Here is an 18,386-nt window from a genome sequence, read left to right on the forward strand (position 1 = left end):
GATTTTCCCAGAGTATTTAAAAAAAAAAAAAAAAAAGGCAGCAGCTGTAGTGGTACAAAATGGATAGTTAGGGTAGTCGTCATATCTATTTATGAAATTCAGATGTGGCAGATCACTAGTGCAGAATTCACAGAACTATGCTGTGATATGGAAAACTAATCAAGGGCTCGTGTTTTGGAGAAAGTGCTGCTAGAGGTGGGTGGTCGATCTGGGATTCAGGACTTGTGATGGACCTCTGAGAAGTCATCCCTTCAGCCAGTATAAGTGTTAAATTTTCCGTGAGCTTATCAGCTGGAGTCTCCTGATCTGATCACTTGAAGAAGAAAAATACCATTTTGTAAACAATAGTCACATGATAAAATGTACAGTTACAGAGATAAAAACAGTCTAGAATAAAAGTTTTTTGGTGCAGAAAATTTTATAAGGACTATTGTAATTTAAATATATTGAGAAAGATGAAATACTTTATGCAAGTTTGGAAGGGTGGGAAACATAACAAATCCAAAGGCAGTAGTAACAATGCACACTAAACATTTTCCCAGGTGGTATTTGTATAGTGCCTAGCCTAACATACTAATATGTTACTGAGGCTCTTAGTAGTAGTTTCTAACAATAATAATCAAATATAGCACTATATATGGGTTCAAAGAAGAATCATCATTCTAAAGGAGCAGGGAATAGGATGTCATAGTCTTAGGGGAAGCAGTGACAAAGAAAATATAAAATTTTTCTTCTCTTGCATATTATTCAGAAGGCTAGCAGAATATTAATCCTACTCAGAGTATAAATTAGATGCTGAATGGAAAAGTTTGGGAGATGGTGTTCAATTTCAATTATAGTTATAAAGGCAAAAATGAAAAGTCAAATACTATGGATAGCATAAATGGCTAAAGGCAGTGGATCTGCACCCTTTTTTACCAGTATAAAATGTACCCAGGCTTGATAAGGTTGTATCTGGAATACTTCAGTGGTTCTTACCAGACTGTGAAATGAATGAAGACTAGAAAGAATATCTGTAGCTTTCATTAAAGGAAACAAAAGGGACCCAAAGATACGGAGCGCGTTTCTGGGGGGTGAGGGAACTTGGATTACAGTGAAAGAACAAGCTGACTGAGCACAAGGAAGATACCTTGATTGTTAGTAAAGTTATTCTGAAGTTTAAGTGCAGAGTTGGGCGTTGACACTGAGGAAGTGTTTACCTTGCTATCAACTGTTATTTATTTATTTTTTTTTAATGACTTGCAACTCAGTGTTAGATGAGTCTTCCTAGTCAGACTTGGAAGGCTGGAGTGTACTAAAATGACAACACCTAAGTTTTAAATTAATAGATGACTGAAATGTGTGTTTAAAAAAAAAAAAAACAAAAAAAAAAAAACAAAACAAAACTCGAACTTCAGGGTTAGCCCTATAAAAATTCGCTTACCTTAGGTGAAAATTACATTTCATATGAGCTAAAGTTTTCAGAAGTTCTCTAAATATCAAAGCAAAGAGTATGAACAAAGATCTGAGCTTGACATTTGGACTTTAGAAGTCCAAGTCTTCTTTTTCTTAGCTGTCTTTGAGTGATTTTAGAAAGCTTTAGGATCAGTGAACTAGAACTTTTCCTCTGCTCCTTTATGACCAAATTGGCAAAAACTCTACTTATTTATTCATAGAAGTGCAAATTGGAATGCATGTAGCTGATGTTATGCCTATGTTTCTGGTATGCATAGTTCAAAGTCATGCCTGCAAATTTTTAAGTCACCAAAAATGATAAAACAACAAAACCCCCCCACCTCCCTCCTTCCAGAGAAGGAAAAAAAAAAAAAAAACCGAGAAAGACTAAGAACAACCAATCAGTTTTATCTATGGCTGTTTATATATCTTAAGCAAATAGAAATCGACTCTTGAATATTAATAGGAAAAAAAGAAAAGCCACTGATTTTAAAAAAAAAAAAATTGTCATTGTCAAATTCTGTCAGGTACTTTTCTCTCTTACAGTACTTCTGGTGAAGTACCTTAAAAGGTATAAGGTTGCAATTACTTTCACCTTTTGACTTCAGCAGAGAGATTTTGAGATGTGCTTGAGAGATGTTGAAAATGAAGAAGAAAGAACTGAAGTCAGTTGTGTCTTCGTAGAAGGAAGTGGGAAATTTCATCATGTTTTTAGAAATAACGTTGTGTGGGATAGAAGTAATTTCACAAAGGAACTACTGAGAATGTGTTAAGGAAAAATGAGGGATTAATAAAAATTCTCCTGTACAAAATATGATGCATGTATTTTGGATTAATTTTAGACTGTAGAAGCAATCCAGTTTTCACATTACAATTATAAAGCAGTGTATGAAGTTGTCTTGATTGTCAGTATAGTTTTGTGTTCTAACACAGCTTCTTATTTTTGCATATTCTCTTCTAAACCACATGCTTGATTATGCATAATTAGAGAATCGTGAAGAAATTGTGAATATTTTTTTAAATATTACACTTTCTGGTGTAGGTTGGTTTTCTGGTATGCAAGATTAAGGTGACATTTTATCCTGGGTAGGTTCAGTAGAAGACTAATGTATTGGCACAGCTTCCTGCTTTGAGGAATTGGGAAGCTTTTCTCCTGACTAAAAACAGTCATACAAATACTTTTTATTTAAAAAAAAAAAAAAAAAAAAAAAAAAAAAAAAAAAGACACTATTGAGAATGGCTTGAAAGAGGAATCTGAAAAGCCTGTGGGTGCTAGGTTGGATAGAGAGAGAATTTCTGGAAAGTAGCGTGCCAAAGGTATTCAGTGAGTAATACAGTCAATATAAGTACTTATATTCTGAATATCTGAAATAAATGTGTTCTAATATGGTTGCATGTTGCTTGTATTTCAGGACATAACTTCTGTGCAGAGGGACACATATGTGGTGAAAATTCAGAATGCAAAAACTGGAACACAAAAGCTACTTGTGAATGCAAGAACGGTTATCTCTCCGTCCAAGGGGACTCTGCGTATTGTGAAGGTAAACAGAACATTCAAAGACCTGTCCCCTTAACAACCTACTCAGAAACGTAGTGTTAAATAGTGATTAAAGAATGAATTACATTGCAAAGTTCAGTTTTCATGATGGTGTATATCATAAGGGCCCTTTTTCCTTTAAAAATACACATTTGAGATTACCAGAAAGGCAGAAATGGTGCTGGACTATTCAGATTACCTGTCTATGGGCGTACTTTGCTGTTGTGGTCTTGCCTTGGCGTGCCATGGCTGTGCTGTCGTTAAAATTTTCAAGATACCATTTTTCAGACGGTAGTTCCTACCTTGTAGGATGTTTTTTAGAGAAGAACATCTTTAACATGCCTTAACTTATGAAGTGGGAATTCTGGTAGCATTTGTTAGAAAGCTAGGTGTGAAGGTTTATTGAGGCTGGATATAGAAACGGTGATCTGCAGTACTTGCTGAAGTACTTCTGTGGGCCACGTACTTTTCTGAACTGGTCTTCCTATTATACAGAAGAGACCTATTTCAGAGAAGAGTGTACCGGGGGTACTTCCGATGATGTATTACTTCATCACAGGAAAGAGTGCACTATGGCATTCTCATTCTCTTTCTCTCTCTTTTCTTTCCCCTCAGTTCTACCCTGTTTTTTATAGCTTGCTCTTATTGGCAGCTTTGACTTACTCATCAATTTAGTTTTTAATAAGTAACACATTCCTTCCTGCCTTTGCTTTGTGAGGTTGTTTAATGCCCTTGTATATCAGGTTCTAATATTTAATCTTTTGGCCATCATAGGACATTTTTGCACTATATAAAAACATTTCCCCATATTCTTCTTCCTAGCAGGGCTGGTGATGGAAGGGAGATGACACTTTTGACAAGCTGTTAAAATATACTGGAAGAATAGGAAGACAAGATGAAAGAATAAAAAACAGACATGCATGAACTAGCTTAAACGATCCTACTTTCATGAAAAAGAACTTTTTAGTATATGTAAGTGAACAGGATTGCTTTAAATAACAGTTTCTAAAGCTATTCAATAAACGGTAATTATAAATCTTATGGCATTTCGTCAATCTCTGCAAACAAAAATTGATGGTTTTACATGTGGACTTTCAGGGACTGGGAAAACAGTTTACACTTCTGTTCTAAAGGTAGGCAGCAGAGATGCTGTTTACCGAGAAGAGCCGCTGCATAGATATTGCAAGGACTAGTCAGAAATCAAAAGACAGTAACAAGGCTCTTTATCTCAGGTGTGATAGAGAATCCAGTATTTGGTCTTTTTTGAGATTTTAGATAAAAATAGGATCCCATTCTGAAAACCACTTTCATCAGGTTTTTAGTGTTTTATTAATGTGGTAGCAGATTCTCTTTTTTCCCCTCTGTGGCAGAAACTTAAACATCTTGGCTTAAATATTTTGAGGATGTTGGCAGTACATTAACGATAGTGGGGTGGAGGGGAAAAAGAGCTTTTTGAACAAATTAGTTGAAATTACAGCATCTCTGGTCTGTGTTGCACTGAATTTTTGAAGGGCAAATCAAGGCCCTGACTTCTGTCAGTGTGATGAAATACGAGGCAAAAGAACAAATATAACTTGTTTTTCTGCCTGAGAGATGGGATAGATAAAGGGAGGAGAATTTCTAAATGTTAGTAAATTATGAAATTGCTAGGTGGAGAGCGGTTTCTGGGCGATCACGTAGAGAAGAGAGGGCTGTTTGGAGAGGCGGACTACAGGCCGATGAACTGACTGGCCGAGAGGTGACTCCTGTCCTGCCCCCTCCCCACCCGTCCCTGCTCACCAGCCACAGAGCAGCTTTCTGCAAAACTGCATTTGCCTCTCCAGTCTCATTTCTCTCACCTATGTGTTTAATCTACTAAGCGGAGCCATTTCCTAGTTGTCTGTATAACATTCTCAAATGCATGTTGAAGCTGTGATTTAAATCAAGACATAGACATGCATCTGAAGACAGAATTTGGCAGGTATTTGGTGTAAGTTTAAGTGTGCAGAGTTCTGGGTTTCTGTGTAAGAATTAAATACGCAAAACACCTGAACAGACTGAAGCACAAACCTGTAGAAGCACAGAAAATATAGAAGTCTCAGCTATGGTTTTGAATTCATCTTTGTCATTCCGAAGCCTTTAAACTTAAATGGCACATAAGATTACTGTTTCCTTTGAGACAGTGAAGTTAAACTATTTCATACGCGTGACATATGCTGGTAAGTGGCACCTTCGTTCAAAATGCTTTGGATCATTAACTTGGAGCTTTGCAGGTTTCTCATCTCTTCCAACACATCTGAAATACTTGTGTATATGAATTTTAAAATATAGTATTACTTTACCTTTCCTGTGTTTTTACTGTTGTTTCTGCTGGCTCTTACTGATACGGACTTGTCCTGCTGTACTGTTGGACCTTATGGCATTATTTTGATACTATAAGATCTCTGAAGAACTTGAATCTGTTTTGCTTTGTTTTCGCATGTATTTGTGTCTCTTCTTTTAGCATTCTACATTCACACTTGCATTACAGTGGAAAAAATTACATTTCTAAAGTCTGTCAGAGAATTGGCATCAACAAATTTGTTCAATAAATAAAAATAATTCTGAGAATGAAAAACAGTTCATTCTCAACTGTTTGAGTAGATAGCAGATCATCATGTTAAAATATATGTGTAGGATAACTACTCACTATACGAGTCTTTTTTTGGAATAACACAAATGTTTTTAGGGAAGACTTTTCAAAACAAACAAACAAATGGAGCTTGTAATGAATGAAGGAGATAACTGAGGATTCTCTGTGTTCAACTAAAGCAATGTATCTCATTTAAAAACAGAGAAGTTGGGTGTTTTGGACATTTGCCTATCTGGGTTGTACATCTGAGGCGTAGAGCATTTATCATTTGCAGAGAGACATATAGAGGTATTTCTCTTTATTAGTTATCTTGACTGAGGTTTAATATCTTTTCCTGCGTATCAAAATAGTTAGGCACAAGTGTTAAACCAGAGTCCATTTAACTCTGTCACATATGCACGGGTAAATTCTGGGAATGGCCAGAGAGGCCATATCAGTAGGATGCAAGCATTTAAGTTACAGCTATGAATTTTCAGCACGCGATGTATGAGCGTGAGGGCGGAGAGTCGCACGCATGGCAGTGGGTTAGAGATGGCACGGTAGTTCAGTGGCAAAACCAGGACTGTAATTGGGAATTCATTTGAGCCTGTGTCATGCTGCTTCTTCCAGGTTTTGTAATGCGTACGGCAGACATTTTTTGCTCTGCACTGTTTCAAAGCCAGAAAGCTCCACAGTCTTTGACCACTTTACAAACGCTAATAGGACAGTCCTCATAATGCAGACTAAGAGAAAGGAAAGTGGAGAATGGAGACAGCAGATGGAGAGTCTGAAGCTCAAAGAGGAAATTAGAAAACTGAGGCTAAATCAGTTAGGCTTGTTGCTAGCGTGATTATCCTCACTTTCTAGATGCTAAGAAGCAAACGGCCATCTCTTCTGTGAAGAACTCGGTGAGGTTCAGCTCTGTATTTCACAGTGAAGAGCAAAAGCAGAACTTTTTTTCCTCCATATTGCAGTTTTGCTCTCTTTACTGCTTTTTAGCTTGAAATACCAGCAGCCCTTTTCTGCCAGCAAAGTTGTTATATTGGTGCAAATGCGATTATTATGTAATTGCTGCTGGGCTCAGATTCACTGTGAAAGATGTTTAGATCTGAAGTGGGATAAATATCCCAGTTAAGATAAATGCATGTCTCTCCTCACTGACCTTGGAAGGGAGATTATAGTACTCTTGACTTTATGGAACATAATACTTAGGATGAATCTGGACCTACCTTTAGTTTGTTAGAGGGGGAAAAAGTGCATCAAACAAGAAAATTAGTATTAACCTTCTGCCCTTCACATGGAACTACCTACCCCACAGGAAAACATCTAGTAGAAAGGGTACAGTAACTTATGGCAAGATACCTTGTCATGCTGTGCAGGAGTATTATTTTTTCCTTCTGGCTAACCAGTGTCACCCTGAATATTCTTGTGATCAAGGATTTAATGTAGCAAAACCCTTCCATTGATTGAAGTGGGCCTATAACGTTGATGTTTTCATTTTATTACTATTTCGTAGGGTATTCTTTCCCCATTTTACCGAAGTTGCGTGACATACTTTCTAGGATGTCTTTCGGTTTCTGATTTAAAGATTAGAAACAGGATGTGTGAATTTGAGTTGGTCTTTTAGGAACAGGCAACAAAGAAAGGTATTTTACAAGAATATAAACAAAACTTTTGTGGCCGTAGTAGCCCATTAGCCAATAGCTAGGGCAGAATATCTCCGGATAGTCTGTTTGCCCCTGAAGAAGAGGGCAAATTTCTGAGGACAAATGTAGTGTTGAGAATGCCTGGTACTGGTTGTTGGTGGGTTCCCTCCTACCCCCATCACTGGCAAAGCTTCATAGGCTAATAGTGATAAGATAAGCTCTGCAAGGAATATATTTTGGTGAAATTAATTCAGGCAGCACAGTCAGTTTTCTTGTATGACCTGACCTTTGAGGTCATCTTACTGCTGTTACCTCAGCTTGCAGAATTAATGAACTAAATGCCTTAATCTTTACGAAAACACTTCCTGTTTTTTGTCCTGATAGCGTTCTGTAGAGCCCCTCATGGCATTCGCTCAGAAGGAACTCGACTCAGTCACTTCTTTACCTTTCCGAACTCCAAACATTTTATCTTGTTATAAAATTGTTGCTTGTTTCATAAATGTCACCTAAGTCATGAAATACTACCTAAAGACTAAGTGCTTTTCAGAAAAACTTCTGCTTGTTTCGTAGCATGAGATGTAATGATTTTCCAGGACTTGCAGCTTTAGGGGAGGTGGCGTAGAGATGAATAAAATGATTCTTGTAATGTTCATCAAGAGAATCTTTTTCAGTTTGCTTGACTGAGGGCAGCAAAACATTCCAGGAGCATCCTTAGTTGACAGAGTTTGTCTTCTGTTGTATAATTTATTTTCCTGTCAGTATCTCCATCAATCCAATCTGTCTGATATTTCCAACAATTATTGGCTGACTCCCCAGAGAATAATGTAATGCTATTTTCTGTATAAATTTGTTTTCTCTTAAGAGCAAGTTAACTAGTCCTGTAATGCCTGTGGTTCAGCATAACAGTAAAGTACACTTACAGGAGTAGGATGTGTACAAACTTTTTCTACTTGAACATGGACTCAGTTTAATCCCTGAAACTAGAAAGTAGGAAAGAGGTGTACAAAGAGATGATGAGACAGGCTTAATTTAATATTCTCTGAAAAAAGACAAAATTTCATTCTGTACTACCTTTGAACCATTTATCTATCTGTGCAGTGAATCATTTACTAAATACTTGATCCTGAAAATTTATAGTTGTCCAAACTTGAGCACATGTTATATTATGACCTCTTCCTTGCTTATTATGTTCCTCTATACATAAGATCATAATCATAAGACTAGGGGGTAAATAAAAAATTAGATACCATGGAGATTAAACATGTTATTGACCTTTTGTTCCTATTAAGATGATCATTCCGTTGTGACTCACTGCATACAGAAGTGTTTCAAAAGGAATGATCTTTCTCTCCTGCCTTCTTTCCTATTTCTTAATAGGTGGGTCTATATTAGAGGATTTATGGGAAACCTTCCAAGTCCAGCTGGCTTCCTCTTGACTGAACTCACCCTCTCTTTAACACGATGACTTTTCGTTTTCAGCAGTGTGTCACTGTTGTACCAGAAGAACTCTCACTATCCATTTGAGTTGTAAAAATTTTCAGATTAGGGTCCAGAATTATAGACATAGAAACTGAATTTGTGTAGGTAATACAGTATAACTTTACTAAGGAGTCTAAGTGTATTACAGTTGGTTGGCAATATTTCCTATGTAAGTTGACAATTTATCAAACTGCTGCACACTTTTGGATATATCTTCTAGCAAGTGGAAATGGTAATATTTTATTTTTCTTTATTCTTATTATGTATGTTAATTTTTACAATTATAATGTTAATCATAGTGTCAGTTAAATCTTGGTTGGATTATGGGATGGCACAGGTAGGATGAACTGGCACTGTGCACTCCAGGCTTTGTTCTCACTCCAGGCCATGGTAACAAAAGAGTCCCCCATCCTGTCTGAAGTTTTTTCAGCTGAAGATATAAAAGAAGTTGATAATTTCTGTCTAGGTTATACCAGAGCTTATTAAGCCACAGGGATAGAAACTAACAGATGGCACGTTTTAAAATGCCATTCAAGAGGCCAAAAACTGAATGGTATGAAACTCTCTCTTGAGGCCTTACGTAGTTGATCCAGGTCAGCTTTTTAGGGCTTAGTGCAGAGCCGGCACAAAGTTGCTCGGCGGTATGAGTGGGCAAGTGCTCCCCAGCAGAGGCAGAGTCTGCGTGGGTCAGAAGTCTGCTATAGCATGAAGGAACGCTGTATTTCACTTTTACGGTTAAGTAAAAGGCTTTAGAGTCAGCAGGCCCCTCAATAAGATGAATGAGTGTCTGCATTTATTTTGTTGTCCTAGAATTACCTCTGTGAATGAAAATAGAAAGTTTTTCTTGAGCTTCTAAATCTTTCATAGCTTATCACATGAAGTTCTACAGTCCCGTTTGTAAAACATACCTAGTTAGGACTAGATTTGGCCACCCTTAGTTGTACTGAGGATCAGCTCTCTCAGCAAGTAGCTGTGTTCAAGACAACACAACTGCTTGAGGACAGCCAAAGTCAGCATGGCAATATGAGACTGTAAGCAGCTTATGTTCCTAAAACTCGTAGCAACCTAAATTATGGAAGACCCATCTTATTCTGTGTTACAGTGTCACCAAAAAGGGAGAACTGCATTTTGCAGAATTAAACTTGTCTTTTATATTTCATTCCACCACAACCCTACTACATTTGAGAAATTCACAGTCCTGAGCTAATAAGTTTGAGATACAAGACAGTCTACCATATTTATTCCATTCTGTGTATTCATGCTTTTAAAAACACTGGCAGTGTTTGATTTATTGGTATTTTTGTGCAGAAAAATATGCATACTAAGTTATTAATTTGGGGTAAAAACTGTTGAATATATATTTAGAAACATTTCCTAGAGTACCTCCTGTGAAATCCAAGCTCAGTTTCTGGGATTATTGCTTTCTTCTGGTGAATCTGTTTTGTTAAAATATGATCACAATTACACAATGGCATTTGTTGTTTGAATTCTGTATGTTTCTTCATGTTTTGAGCGTTGGATCGTTCTCTTCACTCAAATCAGTTTCTAGTAATTTTTAAGTTATTAGAGGCGGTGCAGAAGAGAATTTTCTAAAATTTATGGGATCTTCCAGTACCTACAGAATGATTTTGCTTTCTCTTTCAGTAATTATAGGCTTTTATTTGTTTTAAAGCAATACCTTCGCTATAACAGTTTCTATCCAAATGTCAACAAAACATATTTTTTGCTTTGTAGTAGACTTCTTCTAGGATGTTTAAGGGTTGAAACATTTTACTGGGATTCAGGAAATTTAGATTTTGTGTCCTGGTAGCAGTTTCCTGCACAGCCAAGAACAGGTCTGCATAATCATGTTATGCTCGTCAATGCTGCCTTTAGTGCCAAACCTGAGACTGATCCTGTTAGGGTTCAAGCTAGTATATGAGATAAGCATGAAAGCTCTGGGGAGAAAAATGAGTGCTCCTTTGCCCCTTAGCATGAACCCAAGCACGCAGCATGGTCTGACCAGGCAAACCATCGGCCTGATGTGCTGTGCCGTGCAGTCGGATACTGCATGCCGCAAGGCAAGATGAGAGCTGGGGGCAGGCAACTCCATCGGGGTAGAGACGTCTTTGACACAGTGGGACTGCGTCAGGAAGCTCTGCTCCCTGGCCTGGGCCCCTGAGGATGGATTAGATGAAGCTTTGGATCTCACTTACCTAACAATAAAATTCAAGTGCTTTTATTTTTTTTTATATATATGTATATGTATATTTTATATATATATTTATTTTTTGCCTGTTTCATATACTTTGATTTTGAGCTCTGCAAGTTAGCAGTTGTCTCAGCATTTGGGCTTGTAAAGCAGGAGATCCGTTCTTAAAATTTGTTTTGTTTGTAGAGGAATATTGCTACCTGTGAAGTAATAAGAATAACACTGCTAAGCTGGTTAACGTACGTAGGTAGGCAGTCAAACTGTGAACCTCAGAGTGAATAAGCCTTGGACCTCAGGATTCTGCTGCTAGTTATTTTCAAACGAAAACCACATTTAATTTCCTTCTGATTTGTAAGTGTGTCCCAGGCTCTGTGTCCTTTAATGCTTTCTTTTTCTTTTTGTTTAGACTTGATTATTTTGGATGTAATCAGGAAATTCTTTACAGAAAGGTGGATACATAAATATGTTGAAATATTCAAAGATATTTACGTGGGTGTCAGTTTGATGAGAAGGTGTTTGTTTTGTGAAAGCCACATAGAAAAAATTTTGCAGAAGTTAGAGGAAAAAATCCTTGCAGAAGTCAAGAAAAATTAGCTGTTTAATAATTTAGTTCCAAGTACAAAGACCCTCACTATCAGCATGCTTTAATGAAACGCAGAAATAAAACATTCTTATTTCTGTTGCAAACATACAGGAACAAGAAAGTATCTTGTTATGTTTCTGAAGATGAGAGAGTTTCATAAAACTTAGCTCAAATATTTAAACCTTCGACTAAATGCATCTCATATGTAAATAGCTATGATGTTTACTGTACAAAACTCCTGCTGATTCTTACAAGCGGCTTATGCACAACTGTGCTACCTTCTTATTCTGCTTATAGCCCTCAAAGTCAGATAGCAATGCGCAGAGTTTCCACAGCTGATATGTTCCTTGCTGTAGAAAATAAATTAGTCTATTGTTCAATTTTTTCCCCCTAAATGGGTGTTTCCAGTGCAGCTGTGTTTTGCTGCATGTGTCTTGGGAGGTGGCATTAACATTATGTAGTATCACATAAACCATCTGTGTCGCTGTGATGTATGACTGCAGTTTCGGATGGTGTCCGTTTAACTCTACTTCTGGATCAGCTTTTAACATTAGTCCTTTTGTTTGTTCTTTTCTCAGAAAACCTTCTACACGGGATGTCAGTATTTGTTGCAGTCAGCATTCACTGTATAATATAGTAAGCTATAATGAACTTGTATTTTCTGTGCTGCATAGATGTATATCCATACATAACTATATACACTGAATGCTTAATGGATTTACCTAAAGTTAAGAAAATGGAACAGTTGTTGATAATGAATGATTGCATTCATTGCAAATGCACTGAACTTTTCTCTGTGTTGAAACCATGACAAAGAGGAGGGCAGGAGAAGAATCCTAAACATGTGGCTTGATACCAGTTTATTTTAAAGCTTACATGTTCTTTAAAAGACACTTGTCAACCTACTTTTTAAGACTTCAGTTACTTGGCAGTGCCAATTTAAGGCTTCCAGTGATGTATGTAATTCTGTTTACCAGTGAAAGCCCCTTCTCTTGGTGGTATAATTCAAATAATACATTTTTCCTGTCTACTGTTTTCATAGAGAAAGACATTTTATTTTAAATGATGAACTTAGCCATTGCATGAATTCAAATTCATCTTTTATAGTATGATCAAAAGGCAGACACTTAATCAATCAGCTCCTGCATTTGTGAGTTTATGGCCTTTTAAAAGAGACTTCAGTCTCCTTGTATATGAGCTGCTAGTGGAGGAGTCAAAATTAACCCCTCCTCCCCTGCCCCCCAAGTAAATATGTACATGAAAGGCAGAGAAGGTGGATTTGCTAGTGGACAGAAAGTTTCCAAACAAAAACTGTCAAAATTCTTTACTAAGTAGATTCAGAAGCCTGTAAGCAAATAATATTTATGCCCTGTTTGCCTCTAGATGGATTATTTGCGTTATCAAAACTGCTTTTATATTTACAAGTAGTTTAAATTCATATTGCAACTGCCAAACCCTAGAACAGTATAAGTGAAATTATTTGCCATCCCCTGGAGTTGCTTTAGTTCTTTTGGTGTAGTGTCATGCTGAGATTTATATGAAAATGAATTTTAATTTCTAATAAGGTAACCATATGTTTTGGAGCTGTTGTAATAAAGTGTCATAAATAATTATGGTTCCAAAGAAATTCAGCCTTGCAACTGTCAGTTCTTATGTTAGTAACTTGCATTTGAATAGATTACAATCATTGCCATTAACGGAAAAAATCTCCTCACCCCCTCACAATGGCGATACAAAGCCCGCTGAGGCTGTTGGGGTTTCTGTTTGCCTGGAGGGAGTGGGGAGGCTGTCTCCCCTTCAGCAGTTGCTCTTGCACTTGAGGATGGCATGCTTCTGAATCGCATTGGACGTAATTGAATATTTCGTATATAAAACTTCGCTTGTTGATTTGCTTGCTATCTTCTGTTGTTTGCTAAGAGTAGGCTGATCCTTTCTAATACTGAAAACAAAACTGGTTTAGTTGACTGTCTTTTGGTCTAGTTAACCATCTGTCTTTAAGTAGTTCACCACCTTTCCAGGCAAGGCTCTTTTTGGTGCCCGCACTCCAGATTTGGCGGCAGGGGTGCATTTGGGGTGTTTTGCGTTCAGGGGTAGAGGAAGAGAGGAGTAGGGGTGGAAAGGACTGCCTTCACTTCTATTTACTTTCCTATAAAAACCTTCTTTCTCTGTTTTTAAACATGGATTATACAAAAGCACAGTGACATGTTGGCTATTAATTGTAGCAGGAGCTCACTTAGAAGCTTACCAGTAGGGGGACGGAAATATTATTGTATCCTCCTGCTGGGTCGGCATCATTATCTCCACACTGTAGTGACCCCAGAAGCAGATTGTTCCCATTACATGTTCCAGCATTGAAAGAGAGAGCGCTTCGTGCCAGAAATGGTGACGTTGTACGTCCGTCTTAACTGTTGAGAGCAGAAAGAGCTCTTGCTGCTCTTACATTATTCATTAGGCCCCTGCATTCTTCCTAGTATTGCCAAGGTTATCTTCCTTAAAAATTGTAGGTGTAGCTCCTTACGTCGTGCAAACTGTTACAGGTCTGCTGACATCAGTAGAGATGGGAAAATTAGAATGAGTTTTTAGTGAAGCTGTGGCAGTTCAGACCAGATGAATGTTTGCATCAAAACAGCTAGAGCAAAGCAAAGGCAGAAGTCCGAGTTGTTTGCAGTGGTGATCAGAGGTTAGCTCGTGGTTGTGCTGGGCTATAAAATGCTGAAAAATGTTTGTATATACTGGGAATGTTTTGGTTAGACTTGAATGAAGAAGTTGCCTACCAGTACAAGTCTCTTTAAAAAAACAAAAACAAAAACACCCCAAACCTGTGCACTTATCTTTTAAGACTTAAATTTTGAAGTGCTGGGGTTTGTCTTTTAAAATCTGGAGCATAACTGGAATCATTCAAAAATGACGTGTATGTGTGTATTTCTGTGACATGAGTGCATGTGTGTGTGTCCATATATGCAAACAGGATTTTTCTGTTGCGGCGCAGAAGGTTTTTAGTTACTCAGGAACTGACAGAATAGCGGCTTTCTTACGGGCCTGTGAAGTCAGCATGAAGACTGCAAGGATTACATTTTATTTGTGTTTTAATTGACTTTCTGTATTATGGAGCCTAATGACATGTTTTGCCTTTAAATTTGATTCACTGACTTCATATGAGGCCCCACCTAGGGGATGACAGGACACCAGACTCTTAGGCACCTACTGTGAATTAACATAGCTCTGTGGCTGGCTGCTTTCAGCTAGGCGGTTGCTGCACTTTTGAGCAACTGTATATAGGGTTAGACAGATCCCAAGTAAATGTAACCTTGAAGTTAGCCCTGCTTTAAACAGGGGTTGGACTAGACATCCTCTAGAGGTCCCTTCCAACTTACTTTTTTTTGGTGATTCTATTATCTGTCATCCTATACTGTTGTTCTGTCTTGAGAGCACTGGGGGGACATTAGATGCCGTTGACTCTCCATGGTTACCTTTTGCAGTGCTTGGGGACACAGAGAGGGCAACTGTTTTGTGCAGCTGAAAGTCTCCAAATGAGAAAACAAAAATATTGGTTTTAAATGGTTTTGCTTATAACCTTTTTTGAGCTTCTTAAAAGGAACTTGATGCACAGTTTTGATTCTGAAGCTCTCTCTCTATTGCTCTTAAGGAATGGCTCTGGAGGAGTGGAAGCTGCTGGACACTTAATCAACATCCCATGTCCAAATGGAGTCCTCACAGCTGGTTTGTAGACAGCCCTGTCTGACTGGGCCTGACTGTGGCCATGTGAAAGTGTTTTGTAACTTATGTCATCTGGCTGCTTCAGGAGCTGTGCTTGCAAATATGCTAGAGCAACAAACCCAATTTTGAGGCAGCCTGAGAGTAACTGTAGGGTTGTTGTGGGCAAGTCTAAAGAAGGAAGGGTGTGCACTTGTCCCACAGCAAGACTTACTACAAACTGAAACAGAAAATTGATCAGTTCTGGGAACCCAGGAAAAAGCTTGATTGACAGGAGAACCCATACAAAGGTCTTGGAGGACTCCTGTCTCAGCCTAGAGAGTGCCAAGTCCTGAGGAAATGGAGGCAGTGAAGTTTGTGTAGAAAAGCATTTTGTCAGGATTTGTTTATAGGTGTTATGAATCTTGGGGGTTTGGGGATCCAGAAAGCTTACAGTGCCTAGGTTCTGTACTATATGTCCCAAATACAGCAGCCTTGCTATATCCAGAGAGAGAGAGATCTACCAGACCTTTGTGTCAGTCAGTTATGTGTTTAAAATTAAAGTCTTCGCTGTAACATACAGCAAGTTTCAACTGGAACTGTTGAACGAAATTAAGGTTTTGTCCTGTGGTCAAAAAAACGCTAAATGGAAAAATAATTTTTTTTTTATGAAAATATTTATTCTTTATTACTTTTAATAGAAAGTGTATTGCTCTTGGTAATAACATAACTGAAGGCTGTTCCAGAAGTATTATCTGTTGCCTGTTTCCTTATGTGAATATGTTTTGTTTTCAGTAGATGGAGAAAACAAAATAGGTTCTAAAAATACAAGACTCTCTAAATCTATGACAAATGTCAGTTTACAGTGACACATTTTCCCTGCAAGACATAGTAAGTGACTTATTGCTGTAGTTCTGGGTATCGAAAGCTAGTGCATATGAAAAACAAAACACAGAAGTTAAGGAGTTGTTAGAAAGGAAGTTACTGCTAACCTAGGGCTTTGCTATATGGTAAACTCTCTACCCCCCTTTTTTGGATTTCAGTGTGTGTGTTTACATCCTTTCCTAGTATTTCTCCTTATGCAATAATACGGCTTCTTTCAGATTAGTTTGGAATCTAGTTGTGTATGGATTGTATAAATGTGTGTCTGTATTAAGTGCAAACCATTCTGAATTAATTGAAGGAGATATTGAGCTTCAGATATAATCCAAGTGTATTAGAGTTATATTGGTGTATAGCAATTTTAAGGTATCCATTTCGACTCACAACTGACATTTGGAGACCTGTATTTCCTTTATATATTTGTATTACATTTAATGTTCAAATAATAAAAATTCCCTGTTTTTTAGTGTAATTCCTTTATGGAGAACTCTTTATAAATTTAATGAAGAAAAGGAAAAGCATGTTCTTACATTATTGTATTGCATGAGAAACTCTGTTTGCACTGGAACTGACAGTGAGACTGGTTAATCCATTTGCACTGTCCTAATAAGAAAAGGAAGACCTGGGTCTTCAGGGATCTAGGATCTGTCTGCTTCCCTGTATACCTCTGTGCAAGTTTCTGTGTTTTGGGTTGGTGTCTGGAAACTCTGCTAATAGTGCTAATGAAGTCGTTCGTTGTCCTTCTGGGGCACTGTGAGCCTCGCTGGATGAAGGTAATTAGTAGCACAATAATGCCAGAAAATAAACTGGAGTAAGTGTAGAAAAGCAAGCAAACTGCTTATTCAGTAAGAAATGTTTTCTTTTATTTTTTCCCCACTTTTATTTACCTAATGTTATTGGTACTTGATAAAGGGCATTCTAAAAAAAAGTACATGTGTGCATGTTTAATTTTTAGACAAATAATTCCTCTTAGTCTGAAGATTTTGGATGAAAAGAAATCAAATTGATTTAGGTAGGTAAGTGCCTTTGAAAAATCTTTCCAAAAATCCCTGCATTTTCTACAAAATCTACTTTTTCATACCTGCTGACCCTTACAATTTTTTTAGTATTTAGAAATTTTTCCAGTAACACACCTTGCCATTTCTTCAGTTAGTATATCTGTCCTTCCTATCTAAAAGCTAAATTTTGGAATACACTTTGATTATTCTAGAACTTCTTTCTTATTGCTTTTTCTTTTCTTTTCTTTTTTCCATTTCCTCCTTCCATTTCTGGATTAGACATCACCATTTTCCTTTTTGCTATTGAAATTGCTTTGCCCAAGTTTCTGATTAATTGCATTTCATTAACCTAAAATGCTTTTGGTTGGTACTGTTGAAGATTTTGCTCTTTTTTTATCTTGTCCTGAACTCTCTCACAGAAGCTGTATGCCTTGTACTACTGCAAATTGTCTCTGTAGGGATCACTGCATTTCAGCAGTAGCAAATGATTTTCTTTCTACTTACAGACTTAAAAAGTGTTTGGAAATTGGCTGGAATTGGCTGTATTAAATGTAAGTTAGGTTTACATATTTTCAGTTTTAATTCTTTTTTTTCCTCTGTCTGATATCTTTAAATAAGTTTCTGTTTTGCTTAACGTGCCACAGTCATTGAAGTAAAAACAAGCAAACAAACAAAACCCTTCCGCCTGAAATGCAAACTCCTTTTTATCTCTCATCTTCCTTTGGATTGTTTACCTCTCATCTTCATTTTCATTATTTCCTTTCCCTGTTTTTTATGACTCATATTTTCCCTTCAAGCTTTCACCAGAGAATGCATCTGTACATTTTGGTAGCTATTAGTGCTGAGATAATTATATGACTACACAGTAGCATCTACAGACATAAATGTGAGTTACTGTTAGCTCAGAAACACACTGTGCTTTGCAAAAAGATGATCTAATTTGCAAAGAGTTTACACTGAAAATTTATTGCCTCAGGACTGGCTGTAGGCATAGGAAAAGTGGGCAGTATCCTGGGGCAGCAGACCTGTGTTATGGCAGTTTGGCCACATGCTTACTCTCTGCTTTATGTGTGCCGGAGCCCTGAGAAAAAAGCCTTAGTGATGCTCATGCTTCTGCTGCCAAGGGGAGAGATTTTGAAGTATTGCCTATCATCGTGGTGGATATTTGAGGTGCTGTTGCCGTTCCCACTTTTCCGGCTTCCACAGGAACAGAGATCTCGGGTCGTTCATTTGCTTCCCAGTCCCACATCCATAAGGCAGTAAAACTCAATTTTGTGCAGAGTTGACTCAATGCTTGCAGTGTCATGCTAGCTGGCTTATATTTCTTCCTATCCAAAGTGTTTGAAAACCATA

At 37.5% G+C, this 18,386-nt stretch overlaps 1 protein-coding gene across 4 annotated transcripts in view; it reads left to right on the forward strand.

Annotated features, from left to right (window-relative positions):
- The window catches only part of NELL1 (neural EGFL like 1), a 294,281-nt gene that overhangs the window by 85,842 nt on the left and 190,053 nt on the right, over positions 1 to 18,386 (forward strand). For all 4 annotated transcript variants that reach the window (XM_064512849.1, XM_064512850.1, XM_064512852.1 and 1 more), the window contains exon 12: positions 2,847 to 2,975. In XM_064512849.1, coding sequence (XP_064368919.1) covers positions 2,847 to 2,975 — 129 coding nt within the window. The remainder of the gene's footprint in view (positions 1 to 2,846; positions 2,976 to 18,386) is intronic.

Source organism: Dromaius novaehollandiae, chromosome 5, assembly GCF_036370855.1.
Source record: "Dromaius novaehollandiae isolate bDroNov1 chromosome 5, bDroNov1.hap1, whole genome shotgun sequence".
Lineage (NCBI taxonomy): Eukaryota > Metazoa > Chordata > Aves > Casuariiformes > Dromaiidae > Dromaius > Dromaius novaehollandiae.